This window comes from Rhamphochromis sp. 'chilingali', assembly GCF_963969265.1.
Source record: "Rhamphochromis sp. 'chilingali' genome assembly, chromosome: 2".
Lineage (NCBI taxonomy): Eukaryota > Metazoa > Chordata > Actinopteri > Cichliformes > Cichlidae > Rhamphochromis > Rhamphochromis sp. 'chilingali'.
The window spans coordinates 35,043,212-35,061,022 of NC_137930.1; the positions used below are offsets into that span (position 1 = coordinate 35,043,212).

The 17,811-nt window shown below is 39.2% G+C and overlaps 1 protein-coding gene across 4 annotated transcripts in view; it reads right to left on the reverse strand.

The window, feature by feature from the left end:
• cacna1bb (calcium channel, voltage-dependent, N type, alpha 1B subunit, b) overlaps positions 1-17,811 on the reverse strand; it is a 228,589-nt gene that overhangs the window by 96,788 nt on the left and 113,990 nt on the right. For all 4 annotated transcript variants that reach the window (XM_080876258.1, XM_080876257.1, XM_080876256.1 and 1 more), the window contains exon 8: positions 2,266-2,369. In XM_080876258.1, coding sequence (XP_080732384.1) covers positions 2,266-2,369 — 104 coding nt within the window. The remainder of the gene's footprint in view (positions 1-2,265; positions 2,370-17,811) is intronic.

A 17,811-nucleotide genomic window follows, 5' to 3' on the forward strand; every position in this document is an offset into this window, starting at 1 on the left:
GGTCAGAGTTAAGATGACAGCTGGGAAACTGTTGAGGATATGCAAGAGGAAAAAAAGGCTGCTGGCATAGCCATAACTCTCAGGAGATATTTCCAACATTTTCAGACATGAAATGTTTGGGTGGAGAAGAAAGCTCATGATGCTGTTTCATGGCTCTGTGAGATAGGACTATTGGCAGCATATGCACTTCACGTAGAGAAAACAATGAATCGTATGATATAGTATTTTTTCCTCAGTTCTGTTTTAGGAAGCATGTTTATTCAGTTTTCAGTTGTCGCACACAACTTTCTTGTTTTAAGGTCTAATATGAAGCTATAAGCAGCAGGCTATTAGCTTAACATAAAGACTGAAAGCAGCGGTATGCATATGACATCTTTTTTTTCACAACCTCTGTAGTAGAATCATTTCAGGGATTAAGTTATTCAACCTTAGTAGTGCTAGAGTATGTCTGACTTTTCACTTGTGTTATTGCGATAATAAGATAAGAAAAGATTAACAAACAGCCTTTGACCAGCATTAGAAGTGCCTGCTCAAAGGATTTTGTTACCTTGTTGATTTCCTCTACTTTACTATTTATGCCTTGTATATAGTTAATGTAAGTTAATGGATTGGTGGCACACAGTCATCAGGAAGCATGATTTGGAATACTGAACAGTTCATAGTTTTTAATAGTTTCATGAAAACCAGGAAGATGAGAGGCCAAAGTGATCATTTCACCGAAGGAATATGAGCTAGCTGTTGTTGGATCATCATTTTTCTCAAGAGCTTCATTTTAAGCAGCGTTTCATTACGACGTCCAGACTAATGATCAAACATGTTTGCTTTAATCAAGAGTTTAAAAAGACAAGAGGCCGTGAGTCACGGCAGGTGAGGCAGGGCTCTCTGTGACCATAGACACAATGAGATGGACAGACGTTGCCTTTAGGAGTGCAGAGGACCAGGATGATTAAAGCTACCGAGCACAGGCTTTTCATTACACAAGACAGGGAAAGACAATGAGAGGAAGAAGGTGAAAAGGAGAAGCAGTAGATGATAGAAAAGCATGCTGAATATTCTGTTGATTTACTTGATTAACACTCAGTTTCAAGCCATAAGATAATCTTATTTTTTGCTGCTCCTATAAACAGCTACAATGTGGCCCTAAAATACTTATTTGTACATACAGGCCACCGAAACAGCCAGAAGCTTTAATTTAATGTCCTTTTAAAGATTATAAAATATTCTCAAGAAGTCTAATAGAAACGCATCCACTAACACATTCACATAATTTAAGTGACATAGACTTCCATTTACTGCTTATTAGCTTGCAGCATTTCCTGTCATATGGATGTGATGAGAGGATCCAAACATCAGTATGGAAGTTTATTTTTGCACTACTGAGAAAAAAAGCTTACGTTCTGAGATATGTAAATTTTAAGCTACCTCTGAGTAAGTAAAAAATCTTGAAATATGTAACTCAAAATTTTAAGTTATTTAGTGGAAATTTTGATAAGATCACCAAAAATATATACATACTGTATACAAGGGACACATGGGCACAAGTCTTTAGCAGTTGGTAAAATTCTATATTTAGCGTTTTCAATCTCTAGTTCTTAGTTGCCCCCAACACACACTCACACACACAGTTTGTCATCCCTGTGTTCATTTTCTCGTGTGCTACATGTTCCTGTCCAAGTACAGTGGAACCCCGACTTACGAATGCCCCATTTAACGAAAAATTCAAGTTATGAAGGCACTTAACGGCAATATTTCTGCCCGTGTTACAGCAAAATGCCCGTGTAACGAAATCTGCTGGCTCTGATTGGCTGAGTCCAGAAGGCCCACAATGCCTTCCGAATCATGTGACAACCCCCTTGGCTTCCGTACTTGCGCTTCGCTGTTCCACTTGAACGACGTATTGTTGTTGCAGTTAGCAATTAGCCTATCGTTCACTCAAAAGGCACGATGAGTGCTTCGACTTACGAAAGACCCTTGGGAATGAATTAATTTCGTAAGTTGGGGTTTCTGCTGTATTAGTATTTGCTTATTTTGTTCATTGACTTATTAAAAGTTAGTTTTCTTTGACTTTTTGTCTCACTCTTTCATTTTGGCACATCCTTTGACACAGACTGTGAGAAGCTGAAATTCAGTGAAAGAAACTGGCAACCTGACAAAAACAGCAGGGGCAGAGGTGATTTCAAACAAGGCAAACAACATAATGATCGTAAAGAAGAGAATATATAACTACAGTTCACCCTTTAGGTTTACCTGTAATATATGACTTACCCAGAAAGAACACCAAGCACCAGGTTAAGCATGAAGAAGGAGCCGATGATTATGAGAGGGATGAAGTAAAGCCAGTTCCAAGTGTTTCCTGCGACGTCATTGGTCTGGACACACAGAAAACAATATTAGCATTAGTACTGGTATATGTAGATTTAATTCTTCTGTGCTTTGTTGTGAGATGCACTCTCAAAATCAAATTAAGTTAAAGTTTGTATACGTTAAGCTCCAAGAACATTTTCAGTGTCTTTGCCAAACTCTGAAAAAAATGTGCAAAGCTTTTATTTCCAGTGGGAGTACAAATAAATAAATTCTCATTTCATTCATTTAATTAAACTCATAAATAAAACAAAAAATCAAAGAAAAAAGAAGTGCAAACGGACACCTGGGCTGACTGTTCATTTTCTTATTAAACTGCATGCTCAGTGTAAGGTAGTAACTACACTTTACTAAGTTAATGAATAAAGTTTTGAATAAACTTGGTTCTGTATTATTGCTTTTCTTCAAACTATTTTCAAATTTTCATCCACAGCTCTGAATATAAATGTGTTTTTCACTACTGTGGCTGACAGAACAAGAACTTTTGCCTACTTGCCTCATCAGAAAAACAACTTTTCAATTAAATAAAACAAAACACTGAAAAAAACAACAACCCAACACTCTATCATATCAATGGGGTCCCCCAAAACAGCCCAGCTAATGTTCCTCATGCAAATAACTCGGTCCTCTATCAATGCCAAACAGAAACCTATATTTTAAAAATAAATTGCTCCTACACAAACAGAGAAACAGAGCATTTAAATGACTCTATATTCTCACTTCAAATACACAAACACAAACTGATCACCAGTCCAAGAAGGCACACGGCACCAACTGATATCAGGTAGGTGCAAAATGCAGACAACACAAACATAATAATTAGATCCCTGAACATTAGATGCATATCTGACGGCTGAAATCCAAATCACGAGCATTAATCTGCTGAGATACCAGCCTCAGATGTTCACTTGTGTTTCCAGTGTTTCCGTGCTTAGTGCAGATGGTCAGACCCACAATGAAACATAAAAGAAAAGCTAAAAAATTAGGATCTACACTTATGGTCATTTAGTTCTGTCTGCTCTGTGATTTGTGACACACACTTGTTTTTACACACTTGTTTTCATGTTTTAGTTGGGACATCCAATTGACATTATGCCATCCCTAGCATGCTTTCTCTAGCATTACCTAGCCACTTCCCCTAACCATAACCATCGAAAATAAATGCCATGGCCTAACCCTAACCTAATTATAGCTCTGACACTAAAACCTTCAAACTCAGGGACAGGTATTTTTTCCCCCATAAGGGACTTTTGGTCCCCACATATTAGCATTCCCATTTTTGGTCCTCACAAAAATATCTAAACATGGTACATACGTACACACACACACACACACACACACACACACACACACACACACACACACACACACACACACACACACACACACACACACACACACTTACTACTCTATAGGATCCTGTGATTATGAAGTACTGTGTTCATATTAATGCAGTCATTAATGCCGAGTTTTTGGACTTTCCTCATTTATTGTTAGATCATTTCCTTAGTTATTTTTATCAGTAAAGTAAAACGAGTTTGTCTCAACAGCTCAGATTAGATGATAAACCATTATTTTAGCGTTTTTACAGTTTTTCTCAAATGCTAAAACACAAAAGCCAATCCTCTAAACAAAATGACCAGTTGTCTAAACACATTTACTAAATCTAGCCATCATTTACCAATATCATAAACACATGTCACATGAAGACACAATTCACAGGAGACAATCCTCCGTTGTCATAAATCTAAACACATCTTTCCTTGCTAAAACACAAGTTGCAAAAGAACTCATATTCTCAAATGAAAGCTCATGTGATGCAACATGCTTGCCACAGTCAGCAATATCTGAACACAATGAACACACCTGGCATCATTCATTACACACAACGACTCAAAATTGAAGACACCTGTTGCTAATGCTGTGATCACATGTATAAAAGCAAGTTCAGAGTGCACAGTATGCTGAAGAGTCCAAACAAACACAATGGATGAAGGCAGAGTCAGGGGAAGAGGAATTCGATGCAAAGGAGGGAGAAGAGCTGGCCCTGGAAGAAGAGGAGCAGGCCAACGAGGAAGAGGAGGAGGCCCAGGAGGGAGAGCAAGACAACCTCGCACCATCATTACGGACGAGATGCGAGCAACAGTCATTGTCCATGGCATGACAATGGCTGAAGCAGGACTAAGAGTAGGGGTGGACGATATAAACGATATACGATAGAAACGATATAAATTTGGCCAACGATAGAGATTTTGAGTATATCGCTCTATCGCGATAGCGCATGTTGATGATGTCATCAAGCTGCGCCTGTTTTGGTCGAAAGCATCGCAGCGGCTAAAACCATTATCATCTGCAAATTATGGCGGGCCACAGTCATAGCAAAGAGATGAAGCACTTTTGAAATATGGGGAAAGCCAAAAACTGCGCTTCCTCCACTTCCGTAACATTGATTCATTAATGCTGAATTTTCTCGCAGCTGTTCTATTCCCATGTTGTTGCAGTATATTAATAACTAGCCTCGTTTTGTGGATGAATAATCTCAGTTATTCTCCTGACTGAAGTTTGGCCCGTGTATGGCATCCTGCTATGCGATTGCATTTGTCCCTGACCACCAGAATCCCTCACGTTAACTTTTATCGAGTGGGAAAAAAGTTGGCGTTCATCCTCCAGCTTCACTGTGCTAATGTTATGCTAACATAGCTGTGTCGCTAGCAATCACGTAGCACAACATTATATACCAGGTAGTCCAACTTCAGTACCCCTGCAAACGCCACTGCTGTTTAGTTTTCTGTCTTCATTTATGTTGGAAGTGGTAGCAGAGCTGTACGTTTGAATTAGTTTCAAAAATCTCTCAGTCAGAACATGGTATGAAATGTTTAGGTGGAAACTAGTGAGCTAACTTCCTATTAACTTCTAACTCCGTTAAATTTAATAAATTCTGTTTTCATGGATGTAAAACTTAATTGTTACACCCGATAAAGCAGCAATTCTGATGATTTAATTAAAGATGAAAGAATTTAGACCGTTTTTAACTCTTAGTGTTCGTTTGACTTTATGACCTGAAGCAGATGGAGTTTTGGACCCAGATTACTCCGCAAAGCTCCTCACTACGGCAGCCGTAATGCTCTGACAATCCATCAAGCAGTGTGGCTTACCAAAGTTGTACTAAAATATTTTTTAACAGATTTCTGCACGCCAAAATCGGTTCGAGGTCAGTAAGCACAACCAGAATTCATACATACTCTTGATTTTTGAGAAAATTAAAAGGATTTTAAGTGTGCCTTATAGTGTGGAAAATACGTTATACAGAAGAAAAGAATATATGGTGATATATCTCGTTACCGCACATGCTTCAAATTATATCGCGATATGAATTTTAGGCCATATTGCCCAGCCCTAACTAAGAGTCCATCCAAACCTGAGTAGGTTCACCGTGGCCACCATTATCAGGGCATTCAGACAACACACCAGGTATTGTACTCGATTGCTTTCTTTGTCACAATACAGTTTTACAAACCTGTGAAAGTAGTCTATTGGTTTCAAATCAGTTGTGACTGTATTTTAACACATGTCAATTGACAACACATGTTTCTTTCTTCAGAGTTGAAAGAATGCCACATAGAGGTGGGAGGGTTGCCATATTTACAGCGGCACAAGAAACCCTCATTGTGGATATGGTTCGTGGGAACAACCTCATCAGACTCCGGGAGATCAGAGACAAAGTCATTGCCGATAATGTCAACTTTGAGAGCATTGACGATGTCAGCTTGGCCACAATAGACCGAGTTCTCCGGCGCAAAAAGACGCGGATGAAACAGGTCTATAGGGTTCCCTTTGAGCGCAACTCTGCGACACAAAGACCTACGTTACGAGTATGTGCAAGTAAGTATACATCCATGTTCACAGTACAGTTAGTGGACATATTGTGTTGCTCAGTGGCCTACATTACTTCTGGACAATACTGTGCTACCTGATTGACTGTTGTTCTGAACACCTGTGCACTTTCACATTTTCACAGAGGATATTACAGTTGGACACGATGGCCAGACCTCATGAGTACCTCTTCCTGGATGAGGCTGGCTTCAACCTGCAGAAACGAAGGCAAAGAGGCCGTAACATCATTGGCCAAAGAGCCATCGCTGAGGTCCCTGGCCAACGGGGGGATAATATTACTTTTTGTGCGGCCATGGGTTCGAAGGGGCTTGTCCACCGGCATGCTGTCCTTGGGTCTTACAACACCCAACGTCTCCTCACCTTCCTAGAGGAGCTAAAACACATCCTCCTGGACCACCACCAACACCATCCTGGGCCCGCACATCACATTTATGTGATCATTTGGGACAATGTCTGCTTCCACAGAACAAATCAAATCAGAGAGTGGTTCACCACCAACAGTGACCACTTTTTAAACGTCTGTCTGCTACCCTACTCCCCTTTCCTGAACCCTATAGAGGAGTTCTTCTCATCATGGAGATGGAAGGTGTATGACAGACAGCCATACACAAGAGAGAACCTCCTAAGGGCAATGGAGCTGGCCTGTGTTGACATCCCAGCGGAGGCCTTCCAAGGATGGATTCGCCATTCCAGGGTGTTTTTCCCGCGGTGCCTGGCGAGAGACAATATAGCCTGCGATGTGGATGAGGTGATGTGGCTCGATGCAGCTCAGCGACATGATGCCGCACAGTGATTGTGGTGTGTGTGTGGTGTGAATAACGTAAATAAAAAATCTTCACACCCTGATCATGTTTTCAAGAGTACTGTTGTGTGCAATAGATTCTGTTTTTGCATTGAGTTGTGTTACAGTAGTGTACGTACATGCAGGATTTTCTATGGATTTATACTCTTCATATGAAACTCACAAATCTAAATGCCTAATCCCCCACAGAGATCTACGACGATTCGTTACTGTATAGTTTCTAAAAATATGCATTGGCAGTTATGAAAAGAACCTTCTCACAAATTGAGCATTGTGTTTTCAATTCTTTTGCTGTAGTGTGTAATGATGTGTATAGTGTTTACATTTTGTTGTGTTTATGTAGCTTTAGAAAAGGGTGTTGTATTTAGACATTGGGGAACATGGTGGAAACGTTTGTGAAATGTGTTTTAGCATTTGAGAAAAACTGTAAGGTATTTGTTTTGGATTTGCGAAGTTAATATTTACGGTTTGGTTCAGTTTCAAGACACGCAACACAAAAACCAGATCAAAAGATTATTATGATGAATGAGAAGGAAATACTGAATCATCAGGTAGCTAAAATATGATTCCTACTGAATTATAATGTTGCCTCATGTAAGCTGTAAGGCTTTTTCTCCCCCATTTTCTGAGGCTTACAGGGTTCCAATACATCAGCTATGTGTAGTTGGATGTTTTATTACACTGGTTATGTCCCAAAATGACACTGTACTTCACAGTGACTGAGCTACAATGGGGATAATAGTCATGTTACTTTCCCCAAAGGCGATTCTGGGAGTCAGCACCCACACAGCGGCCTGTTAGCTCGGGACAGACCTGCCGACTGATGGGCTCTGTTGAGGCCGGTGACTTTTTGCAGACGTCAGTGTCGCGGCGCTGCCACACACTGGCTGTAATTGTGATGGGAGGTTCGGGGCGGCTGAATCAGCAGGCAGGAGATGTATATTATGCACCCGAGAATGTGAGAAGAACGCACACAAATGTACAGAAGCACACCCTCTGTCTCGGCTGTCAGAGAAGCAGCCGCCCACACACCAGGATAAATGGCTGAGGGAAGCTTCGCTGCTTTGCACGGCATCGTATCTTTTACAGCATTTCCAGCATTTCATCACCGTCTCATCATCTTATCACTCAATCTTCATGTCTTTCTCTGCATCTCTTTTCCCTCCACCTTTAGTTAAATTCTCTCGGTATAAACCTTACAAGATTTTCCTTTCATGTTTTCTCTTCCACTCAAATCAGTTGAGTTCAGTGAAGCATGAAGTAATAGGTTTCAGAAATTACCTCCTTTTCTTTTTTAACCTAACCAGCCAAATATTGCAAGTAAAAGAAGGTTCAAACATTTAGAGGTCATCTTGACTGGCAATCTTTAAACTCAGCCTTCATTTTGATGTATTGCTCACCTGTAGTAGTATATTGCAGGCTTGTGATACATAATATGATGCACTGAGGTCAGTTTTATTACCGTGGCAGTTACAGAGTGTCTTCTAAATGTCTTCTAAAAACTCTGATTACAGTTACGACTAGGGCTGTTCGATATAACGATATATATCGGATGACAATATAAAAACATCTATGGTTTCATTTTACGCTATTGTTTGTTTCGTGGTGTCGCAAAATAAACTGTTTACGGCAATATTTTTTCATCGTTTTGATGGTCACTGTTGTGGCTATATTAATTTCTTAAAGTTCTCTCTTTCTCTTATATTTTATATAACCACACTACGGACGGACAAGCGCCTGTTTTTATGCGTTGTGGTTAGCAACAACGACGGTAACAGCATCGCGTGTCCGCTTGTTTATGTTCCACATAAACGTTTCACAATAAAGCTCAAGATCCTGTTGAGACTTTTCAAAATAAACTGAAATTACGGATGAGAAGTAAAAAAGAGCCGCCAGGTGCTAAAAAATAAACCTTAGACTCAAACGTTAGAACAGGCTTTTCCCCGCAGCACGCCGTGTAATAAATACTCACAAAGAAAACGGCGGCCGTTACAACTTATGTCTAAAAATGTATAGTTTCATGCATCTGTTAAAACACTCGACTCCAGCTACATGACACGCAGCTGGAAACACTTCCTGCAAGTCGAGCTGCCTGAAGTTTAAAGAATTTACAGAAAATGTTACATTTTTGTGATTTATATTGTTATCGGGACGATAGAATTCTTATATTGGATATGAGATTTTGGTCATATCGCACAGCCCTAGTTACAACTCAAAAAACTCTAAACTGCCACAGACTCTCTTTTCATCACTTTACCAAAAAGTTGTGTTTTATAATTCAATCTGGTAGGTGTAAAATTGTGAACTTGGCGTAAATTCTTTGCAAATTGAATGTGTGGCTCATTGGTAATACTGGATTAGTCTGGGCTTGGATCATTAATGACTGCCTCCAGTCAACAGGGTACCAGTAGAAACTGTTGTACTGTTGGCCAAAGACAAAGGAAGAGAAGAGGGGGATGGCACGTTTGGAGACAGTGAGAGAGAAGAAAAGGCAGGGGTTAAATTGGGCAAAAGATGTTAAAGATCTGACGTGGGAACTTCAAAAGAAGATTATAATAGATGTGCAAATGTAGACTAATGTGACTGAGTGAAACTAAACATATGAAATAATAATAATTCAACTTAAATTAAAACAAAAAAATTCCAGGTCAAACTGCATCATATGCTAAGGAATAAAAATGGATTTTAAGATGTGTTTTAAAAATGGACAATGAAGGGGCCTCTCTAATGTGCAGGGGCAGGTTATTCCAGAGGTTAAGAGCAACAATAGAGACCTGGGTACCTCCAGGATAAAGTAAATAAAATTATAAAAACTCGACTTGACAGTAGCCCTAATTTTTGTGTCCAATTTAAAATCACTGTCCATCTTAAAACCCATGTTAGTAACAACAAGTACACTACAAGTACAAAAGTAACAATACTCTGCCAGGGGTCGCAAATCAGGGGTCCGCTAGGACCAAACCCAATCACCTCAGTTTTCCTTGATTTACATTTTCAAAAGTTTAGGGCCATCCAAGTTTTAATATCTTCTAAACATGCCAGAAACGGGTTAATAGAGAAGGCATCCTTCAGATCCAGAGGCAGATAAATCCGCAGTCGTCGGCACAACAGTGGAAGGATATTCCAGGCCTTCCAAGGATGGTTCCGAATGAAAAAAGCAGAGGCCCTAGAACTGAGCCCTGCGGGACCCCACACTGAAGAACAGTGAAAAGGGACCCTAAAAAGTTAACACTAAAAGTTCTGTCAGAAAGATAAGACTTAAACCAATTCAAAGCAGTAGCACGAATGCCTGCAAGATGGTGTTAATGAGACAGCAAAATGTTGTAGTCTATAGTGTCAAAAGCAAGGAGTCAAGTCAAGAACAACATGATTACCAGAATCACAGGTAGGAAAGATATCATTAAAAACCTTTAAGAGTGCTGACTCAGTACTATGGAGGTTTTTAAAACCTGATTGGAAGACCTCTAGGGTACCATTCTCACTTTAAAAAAATCAATCAATTGGGAATATACTATTTTCTTCAGGATTTTAAACAGAAAAGGCATCTTGGAGATTGGCCTGTCTTTCTTAAGCAGGGTTTGTACTACTGCATTCTTAAAATTAGCAGGGTCTACATCAGATATTAAACTGCTGTTTATAATAGTAAGAAAATTGTGCCCTATGTCTGGCAAAATATCTTTAAAACCTTAAGGATAGACAGGATCATTTGAGAACTGGAGGGCCTCAGATGGCCAACCACATCCTCGAAATAACAAAGAGTCACAGGCTCAAACTGGTCAAAAACAGCAGAGCAAGGGATTAAGATAGAGGGTCAGACTCAGGGGCAGAGATGAGAGCCCGCGTAGTTGCAACCAGTTATAAGAGGCCTTCAAACAGCCACTTTGTGGAGCATTTCAAACTAAGTCAATAGTGTTAAATAGCACACGTGGATCATGATTGTTGGAGGAGATGATCTTGGAGAAGTATTCCCTTTTAGCCTCTTTGACAATATCCTGATAGAGACTCCAGCAGTCCTTTAAGATTTGAAGAGACACCTGCAATTTGTCCCTATACCATTTGCATTCAGCTCTACAACAGTCCCTCCTCAAAGCCTGAGTGGTGTCATTAAACCAAGGCTCAGTTTTAGCCTTGGGCTGCCTGGTTTTAAATGTACCACAGAGTCCAGGATAGTTTGGCAGGAAGATTCAAACCAGGAACTGAGGTCCTCTGTGCCCAAGGGAGTGAGATCAGCGGGGACAGACAGCTGGCTAAAGGCAGAGGAGAACTGGGCAGCAGTGGAAGGGTTAATGATCCGACAGTGGCAAACAATAGCGCTGGTTTGAACGGCAGTGTGTGAAAACACAGCATCAAATAATACAGGCATATGGTCAGAGAATAAGTCAGAGATTTCCACGTTAGACACAGCCAAGCTGTGCGACAAGACCAGGTTTAGTGTCTGTCCATGTTCATGTGTGGGACCAGGTACAGATTGGGCCTGTCACGGTTCTGGATCATTCTGACCCAGCTTCTTCAGTTCTTTATATTTTGGTATGTTTCTATAGTGTTGATTATTATTCTAGATTAAGTGCAGCGTCTTCTGCTTCCTCGTAAGTTGTTTCTGGTTTCCTGTTTTACTTTGGAGGTTCGTGTCTGGTGTCAGTGTGTTCGGTTTACTATTCCCCTGTCTCGTCAGCTGTGATTTCTCCCAGGTGTGTTCCCCTCCTGTGCCTCATCCCTTGATTACTGCCGTATGTATATTAGCCCTGTGTTACCTTTGTTCTCTGTCGCATCGTTAATGTCTATTCACCTTCATTCTGTACTCTGTTTTCCGTCCGTGTGTATCTGCCTGTTAGTTTGTATTTTCCCAGTTTAGTTGGTCCGCTGTTTACCGGCAACCTGCTAATAAAGCGGTTACTTTGAGTTCTACTTTGCCTCACTGAAACCTGCATTTTGGGTCCTTCTCTCCTTGCCTGCCGGTACCAGAGGTTTGTCAGGACAGCAGACATGTACATTAAAATCTCCCACAATAAGAATGTGATCGTATTTAGGCATAATCCCAGCTAGAAATTCTGAAAAGTTCTTATTGCATTTTGGGACGGGACAAATAACAGTAAACAGCACTGAGTTAGAGCGATTGACTTCGAAAATAATTCAATAATTCAAGTGAATGAAAATAATCTGACACACAGCTATCTGTTAGGAACAAAAGGGACATTCCTTGATACCTGCAATATTTGGATATTAATCTAGCTCTTCACATTTGCTTTTGTGCTCCCTGCAGTTTTCATGTGGCAAATCACTTGCAGAAATGTGAAGGTAAACTTAAAACACTAAACACCTTGCTGTTCAATCTAAAAAAAAATCTTCACAGCCATCCGCAGCATATACGCATCTTGTGATGAATTATTCTCTCCATTACTCTGACAATACAAAAAAAATAATATTATAAACATAAAATATACAAAATTAGACTTGGGTTAGAGACGATAACATCCAGGGAAGGCTCAAGCTTTCATCCTGCTGTCTTTCCATGGAGATTTTCTGTTGTTATACAAGTAAACACAAGCAGAGAAAATTCTCTCCCTTTTACAGAAAGGTCTCTCTTTTGGGCGGGACATACTACAGACCCGTCAAGCACAAAAGTGATAAAAATTATTTTTGTATGCATAATGACGCAACTGGAAGTAAACTGCCAAACCTTAGTGAAAAATCTTACTAGACTCCATTAAATACTTTCCTCCTCTAAATATTGGATTACAAAAGGGAAATATCTACAAATACAAATGCAATAATTCCTGGAGCAAGAACAACTGTTCACACTTTTATACTTTTGAAAGCAGTTTCTTTTAATAATAAAACATATTTTGCACTTCCATTTTATTTTTTTTTAATACCACTTAGCTTATGTTTATGCATGATTTGGCATGGGGCGGCTGTGGCCCAAATTGAGATGTGAAAGGCAGAATAAATACCCCTACAGCAGGGATGTCAAACTCATTTTACATAGTGGGCCACATACTGCCCACTTTGATCTCAAATGGGTCAGACAAGTGAAACTACATGATAAATGTGTAGAATTATATATAGTGGAAAAACAGGAACTTTTCTGTTATTTTGTTGTTAATCCACTGGTGAATCTAAATGTGCTAAAAATGCAAATGCTTGTTTCTCTGTCTCACCCTGTGACAGACTGGTGATCTGTTCCGAGTCTACCAAGCCTCACAACCCAATAATCTAGAATAGCCTCAAGCTCCCTTGCAACTATGAATTGTAGAAAGAAGAAGTGGGAGAAGTGGGGATGGATGGATGGATTGATGGGTGGATGGATAGGCCTTATGTTTCACACCCCTTCCCTACAGCATCATAACTTAAAGGCTTTTTTGCAAGTAAACTTTATGAATTTTTGTACACTAACCTCACCAAATCCTAAAAAACATGAAGTTGCAATTATCACAGGGATGCTATTGTGTTAAAATTTAGCTTTCACTGTAAGAATTTATTACACATGTGTATGTGACACATGATTAGTTCACTAAGTGTAGTCTTTGGGGAGCTAAGCAATGAGATTAAACCACATTGCATGCACAGCATGAGAGCTAATACAGGGCATATGGCAACCAAGGCCAGTGGCTATATTAATTTAGTTCATTACAAAACTACTGATGCAGTATTTGGCCTTAAGCGAGCTCCTTCTAATGGGAACATATGTTGTTTAAGTGTGATGTTGAAAAAAAAGTAGTCTAAGATTTAATTAGTGTAAGGTGTATTTATTCATGGGAAAAAGAACTAAATCCAAAACATTAATACATACTGATGGACAAGACTAAGGATATATTTTAGTCCCAAAAGACGGAACTATGTAACTTCACTATAGTTGAGTTAACTTCAGTTAAACATTAGACTGCAAAGAAGAAAAGAGAGAAAGGTAAGTTAAAGTTATGCTCCAAGGTAATATCAGCACTTACTCTTTGAGATAAGTTTGTAATTTGGGCCCAAAAGCAAGATTTAGATGTTGACAGGCTTAAGCAAAAATAAACAGATTTGATTTTTTTATTATTATTATTTTTTTACTGGGCATAGGAAGAACAGGAACTTAGAAACGTATCTCTAAGGCATAAGGAAACATATGGGGAATAAATCCTGGAGAGGGTCCGGAGAACAGACTGGCTAATAAGTGTGAAAACAGAAACAGAAAAGAGTGATAAAGGATGAGGAAAACAGGACTATAAGAAAAAAGGAAACTAACAAGTATATGACATCAGGGATTGAAGATGGCCAAAGTGATTTGGCGACAGCTAATTTCCTCACGGATGCATTAAATTAATATTATCATTACTCTGAGATTCATAATAAATTAAATCTGCCAAGCCACAGTTTCATTCCACACCTCCACATATAACCAAAGCACAGACTTCTGCTCCCTTTGAAGTTAATAAACACTGATTTATCATCATCATCATCATCATCATCATCATCATCATCATCATCGTGAAAACAGTATAAGTGACCGCATCAGTAGAGATGCTTGTTTATGTCATCTAATTAGTTGTTTTGTTAGTGAAAAATGTGGTAGTGAGTGAGGATGGCATGGTAAAGATTGCAGGAGTAACAGGTGAAATATTGTACACAGGGGAAAAACTTATGGTTAAACCTTTATAGTAGGATTATATAAGTTTACTTAAAAAATTAAAGAGCTGGTAAATATCACAACTTCTCGCTGTGCAATTAGGTTAACTAACTGAAGTTGGCTAAAGAAAATCAGTGTTGTACATCAATGTGTAAATGTTTCTTCATACTGCAAGTGAAAAATAAACTTTGTTTGTTTCTCAGCCACCCATGTGTTTGTAGTTATAAAGGGTGGACTGTGCTAGCATAGTGGGTAGATATTGATCTATTAGCGTCACAGGTGATGCCACGACTGGACTTTGGACTCAATCGCCCAACCCTACTAACAAGACAGTGTGTGGGGGAAACACAATGACAGGAAGTAAAACAGGAAAAAGCAAACAAGGAAAGAAATTAGGAAAAATAAAACAGGATGTGTCTAACCAAGGCTCAATAAGCCCACATAGGAAGAGAAGGAAACACATGAAACACTGTGAAAAGGTAAACACTAGGAGACAAGGGCAGATCTAACAAAATAAAAAACACGACAAACACTATTGATGATGACAAACTGATGAGAAACAGTGCTAGAAATCTCAGCATCAGCATGGACTCGGACCTAAATTTTAAGCACCAGTTTACATAACCTGAATAGTACAACGCCTAAATAACACGTCAGACCCTTTGTTTGAGCAGAAGAAGTAAATAATTCAGAGATAAAATTAAACCCAGAGAAGCAGCAAAAAAACCAAAAAAAAAAAACCCTTCAATCTGCTATCTGCAAGCAATTCTCAGTTCTTTGAAATCAAAGCTTTTAACTTTTTTGTTTGTAAGTTCATTTGGGAGTATTCCATCATAACTTCCATTGAAGTGTAGCTGGAGTGTATTTTTCCATTTCTGGGAGTCTTCACTTATTTTATCTCCTATCTCCAAATTTAGCTTACTCCCTAATTGCCTCGTTGTAGAAAGGTGCCAAAGGAGTAAACATTCAGTTTGTTGATATCTAAAAACAACCTTTGGCTTGTGGCAATGGTTTATTTTCACCAAGTCTCAGGTTTTTATATGAGTTCACTTGATATCGTTATCCCACCTCTGTCATTCCCGTGAGTCATCGCGGGCTTACTGCTCTGAATGATCAGTGAGGAAAAAGCGAAAACTCCAACAAAACTTGGAGTCATGCATCATGCAGTTGTGGGGTGACAGTGTACTCCCACTCTCAGCTCACAGAACTGCCACCTCACACACACGCACACACACAAAGCTTGGTGAAATGAAGTCAGCCTCTCTGAATCAATCCAGCAGCTAATTTACAGCCTTGAAACATTTACAACTAGCTGCAGTGAATGTGCTCAACAGCTCTCGCGGCACAGAGGATATAAGATCTTTAGAGAGGTGCATGAAGAAGAAGAACATGTCAAAACAGGTTTCTGTTTGTTTCTGACATATTGGATTTGAATATCTGGTCATCTCTTTCACTTAAGAGGCCGTATTTTATTTTTTATTTTTTTTGGGACTTGTAAAATAATTCCCGCAGGCAAACTTCTAGTTAATATCTACAGCAGAGCTTATTCTTTTAAATTTCCCGCAAAAGTTTTACATTTTTAATTAAGTCCATGCACTGACATATTCAACCTAGCAATGGAGGAGACACCCCCCGCAGGAGAGATTCATAGATTTTATTTTGAGGTTGGCCTAAACTATGAAGACATTAAGTCAGTGCTTTGCAGTACACAGTTTTTATATGAGTGAGAGACATCAGGATAGAGTTCTTAGCGAAAGGCGACACACTCATCACAAGGTACGTATGACTTTTTCAGTCTCTCACATCATTGTGGAGGAATTTTGGCCTGCTCTTCTTTACAGTATTGCTTTAATTCGTTGAGGTTTGTGGGCATTTGTTTACACACAGCTCTTAAGGTCCCACCACAGGATTTCAATTGGGTTGAGGTCTCCTTGATTCTTTTCTTTTTCAGCTATTCTGTTGTAAATCTGCTGCTATACTTGGATCACTGTCCTGTTGCATTTTACAATATCAGCAGAGCTTTCGCTGACAGACAGATGGCCTGACTTTTGTCTCGAGAATACTTTGGGAACACCTTGCAGTCACTGGGTCGACCATGAACTACATGTATAACAAAATCTTGTGGTTTGTTCAGGTGCAACTTTGCAAACCTAGGCCACGCCATATTTTATTTAGAGAACAGGCTTTCTCCGGGCAAGCATTTGCAACATGCCATAGTCAGACATATTCACTCTTTTCCTATTTTTGCTGTCATGGACTTTAAAAAGTAACATTTAACAGGTTATCTGAGACCCGTAGAGCATGAGATGATTTTGATTTTTTTTTGCTATTTCTCCGAGTATTATGCAGCTTGACCTTGGGGTGAATTTATTGGCACATCCCTTATGTATTTTTTACTTGTGAATAATCTTTCTCACTATGCTGACTGACCAAGGACTCAGTGGACTTGCACTCATAAACATCTATTTTCCAGAGTTTGACAACAGAGAGATTGGTAGGAAAGAAATATGACGTGATTTTCTCGTATGGAGCTTGATTTGGTCTCGATGTTGCACTTGTGTTTTTTTTTCATCATATTGATGTCGCTAAATTCAGGAGTCATGTTTAAATGCAGATTTCTCAGGGTTAAATATTACTTTTGGTTGTATGTTGGTCTGGTTGGATAATCAGAAGTTTTTTTGATGGTGTTAAGTTAATATTTCTCTTTCTTGGTAGCTGTGTTGTAGTAAAGGGATGGTGAACATACATAACATAAATTTAGCTTCAATCGTCCCGTGAATTTTAAGGATTCATACAAAGACAACTGAATCACACACATCTTGTTGCTTTGTCCTCTATTTTTACAAGAAGTTGAAAGCACAAGATGTCACCATGTTGAGGTCAAGGTGCACCTGCCTGTGTTGCTCACAGAGCTCTAACGAATGTATTGCGAAATTTGCCTGCAAGCTCATGTGTCTCACAAACAATAAAATTAATCTCAGATACCAAAAAAGGCAAGAGTTTAATCAGAGCCAGAAGTCAGTGCTATAGAAAGATCTACAGATATACCAAAAGCATTGTTAAGTTATGACTGGTGCAAACTAATACGAGTCACAAAAGCAAAGAAAACATGTGATGTAATGTAATTATGGATCAGTTTTTCAGTGTA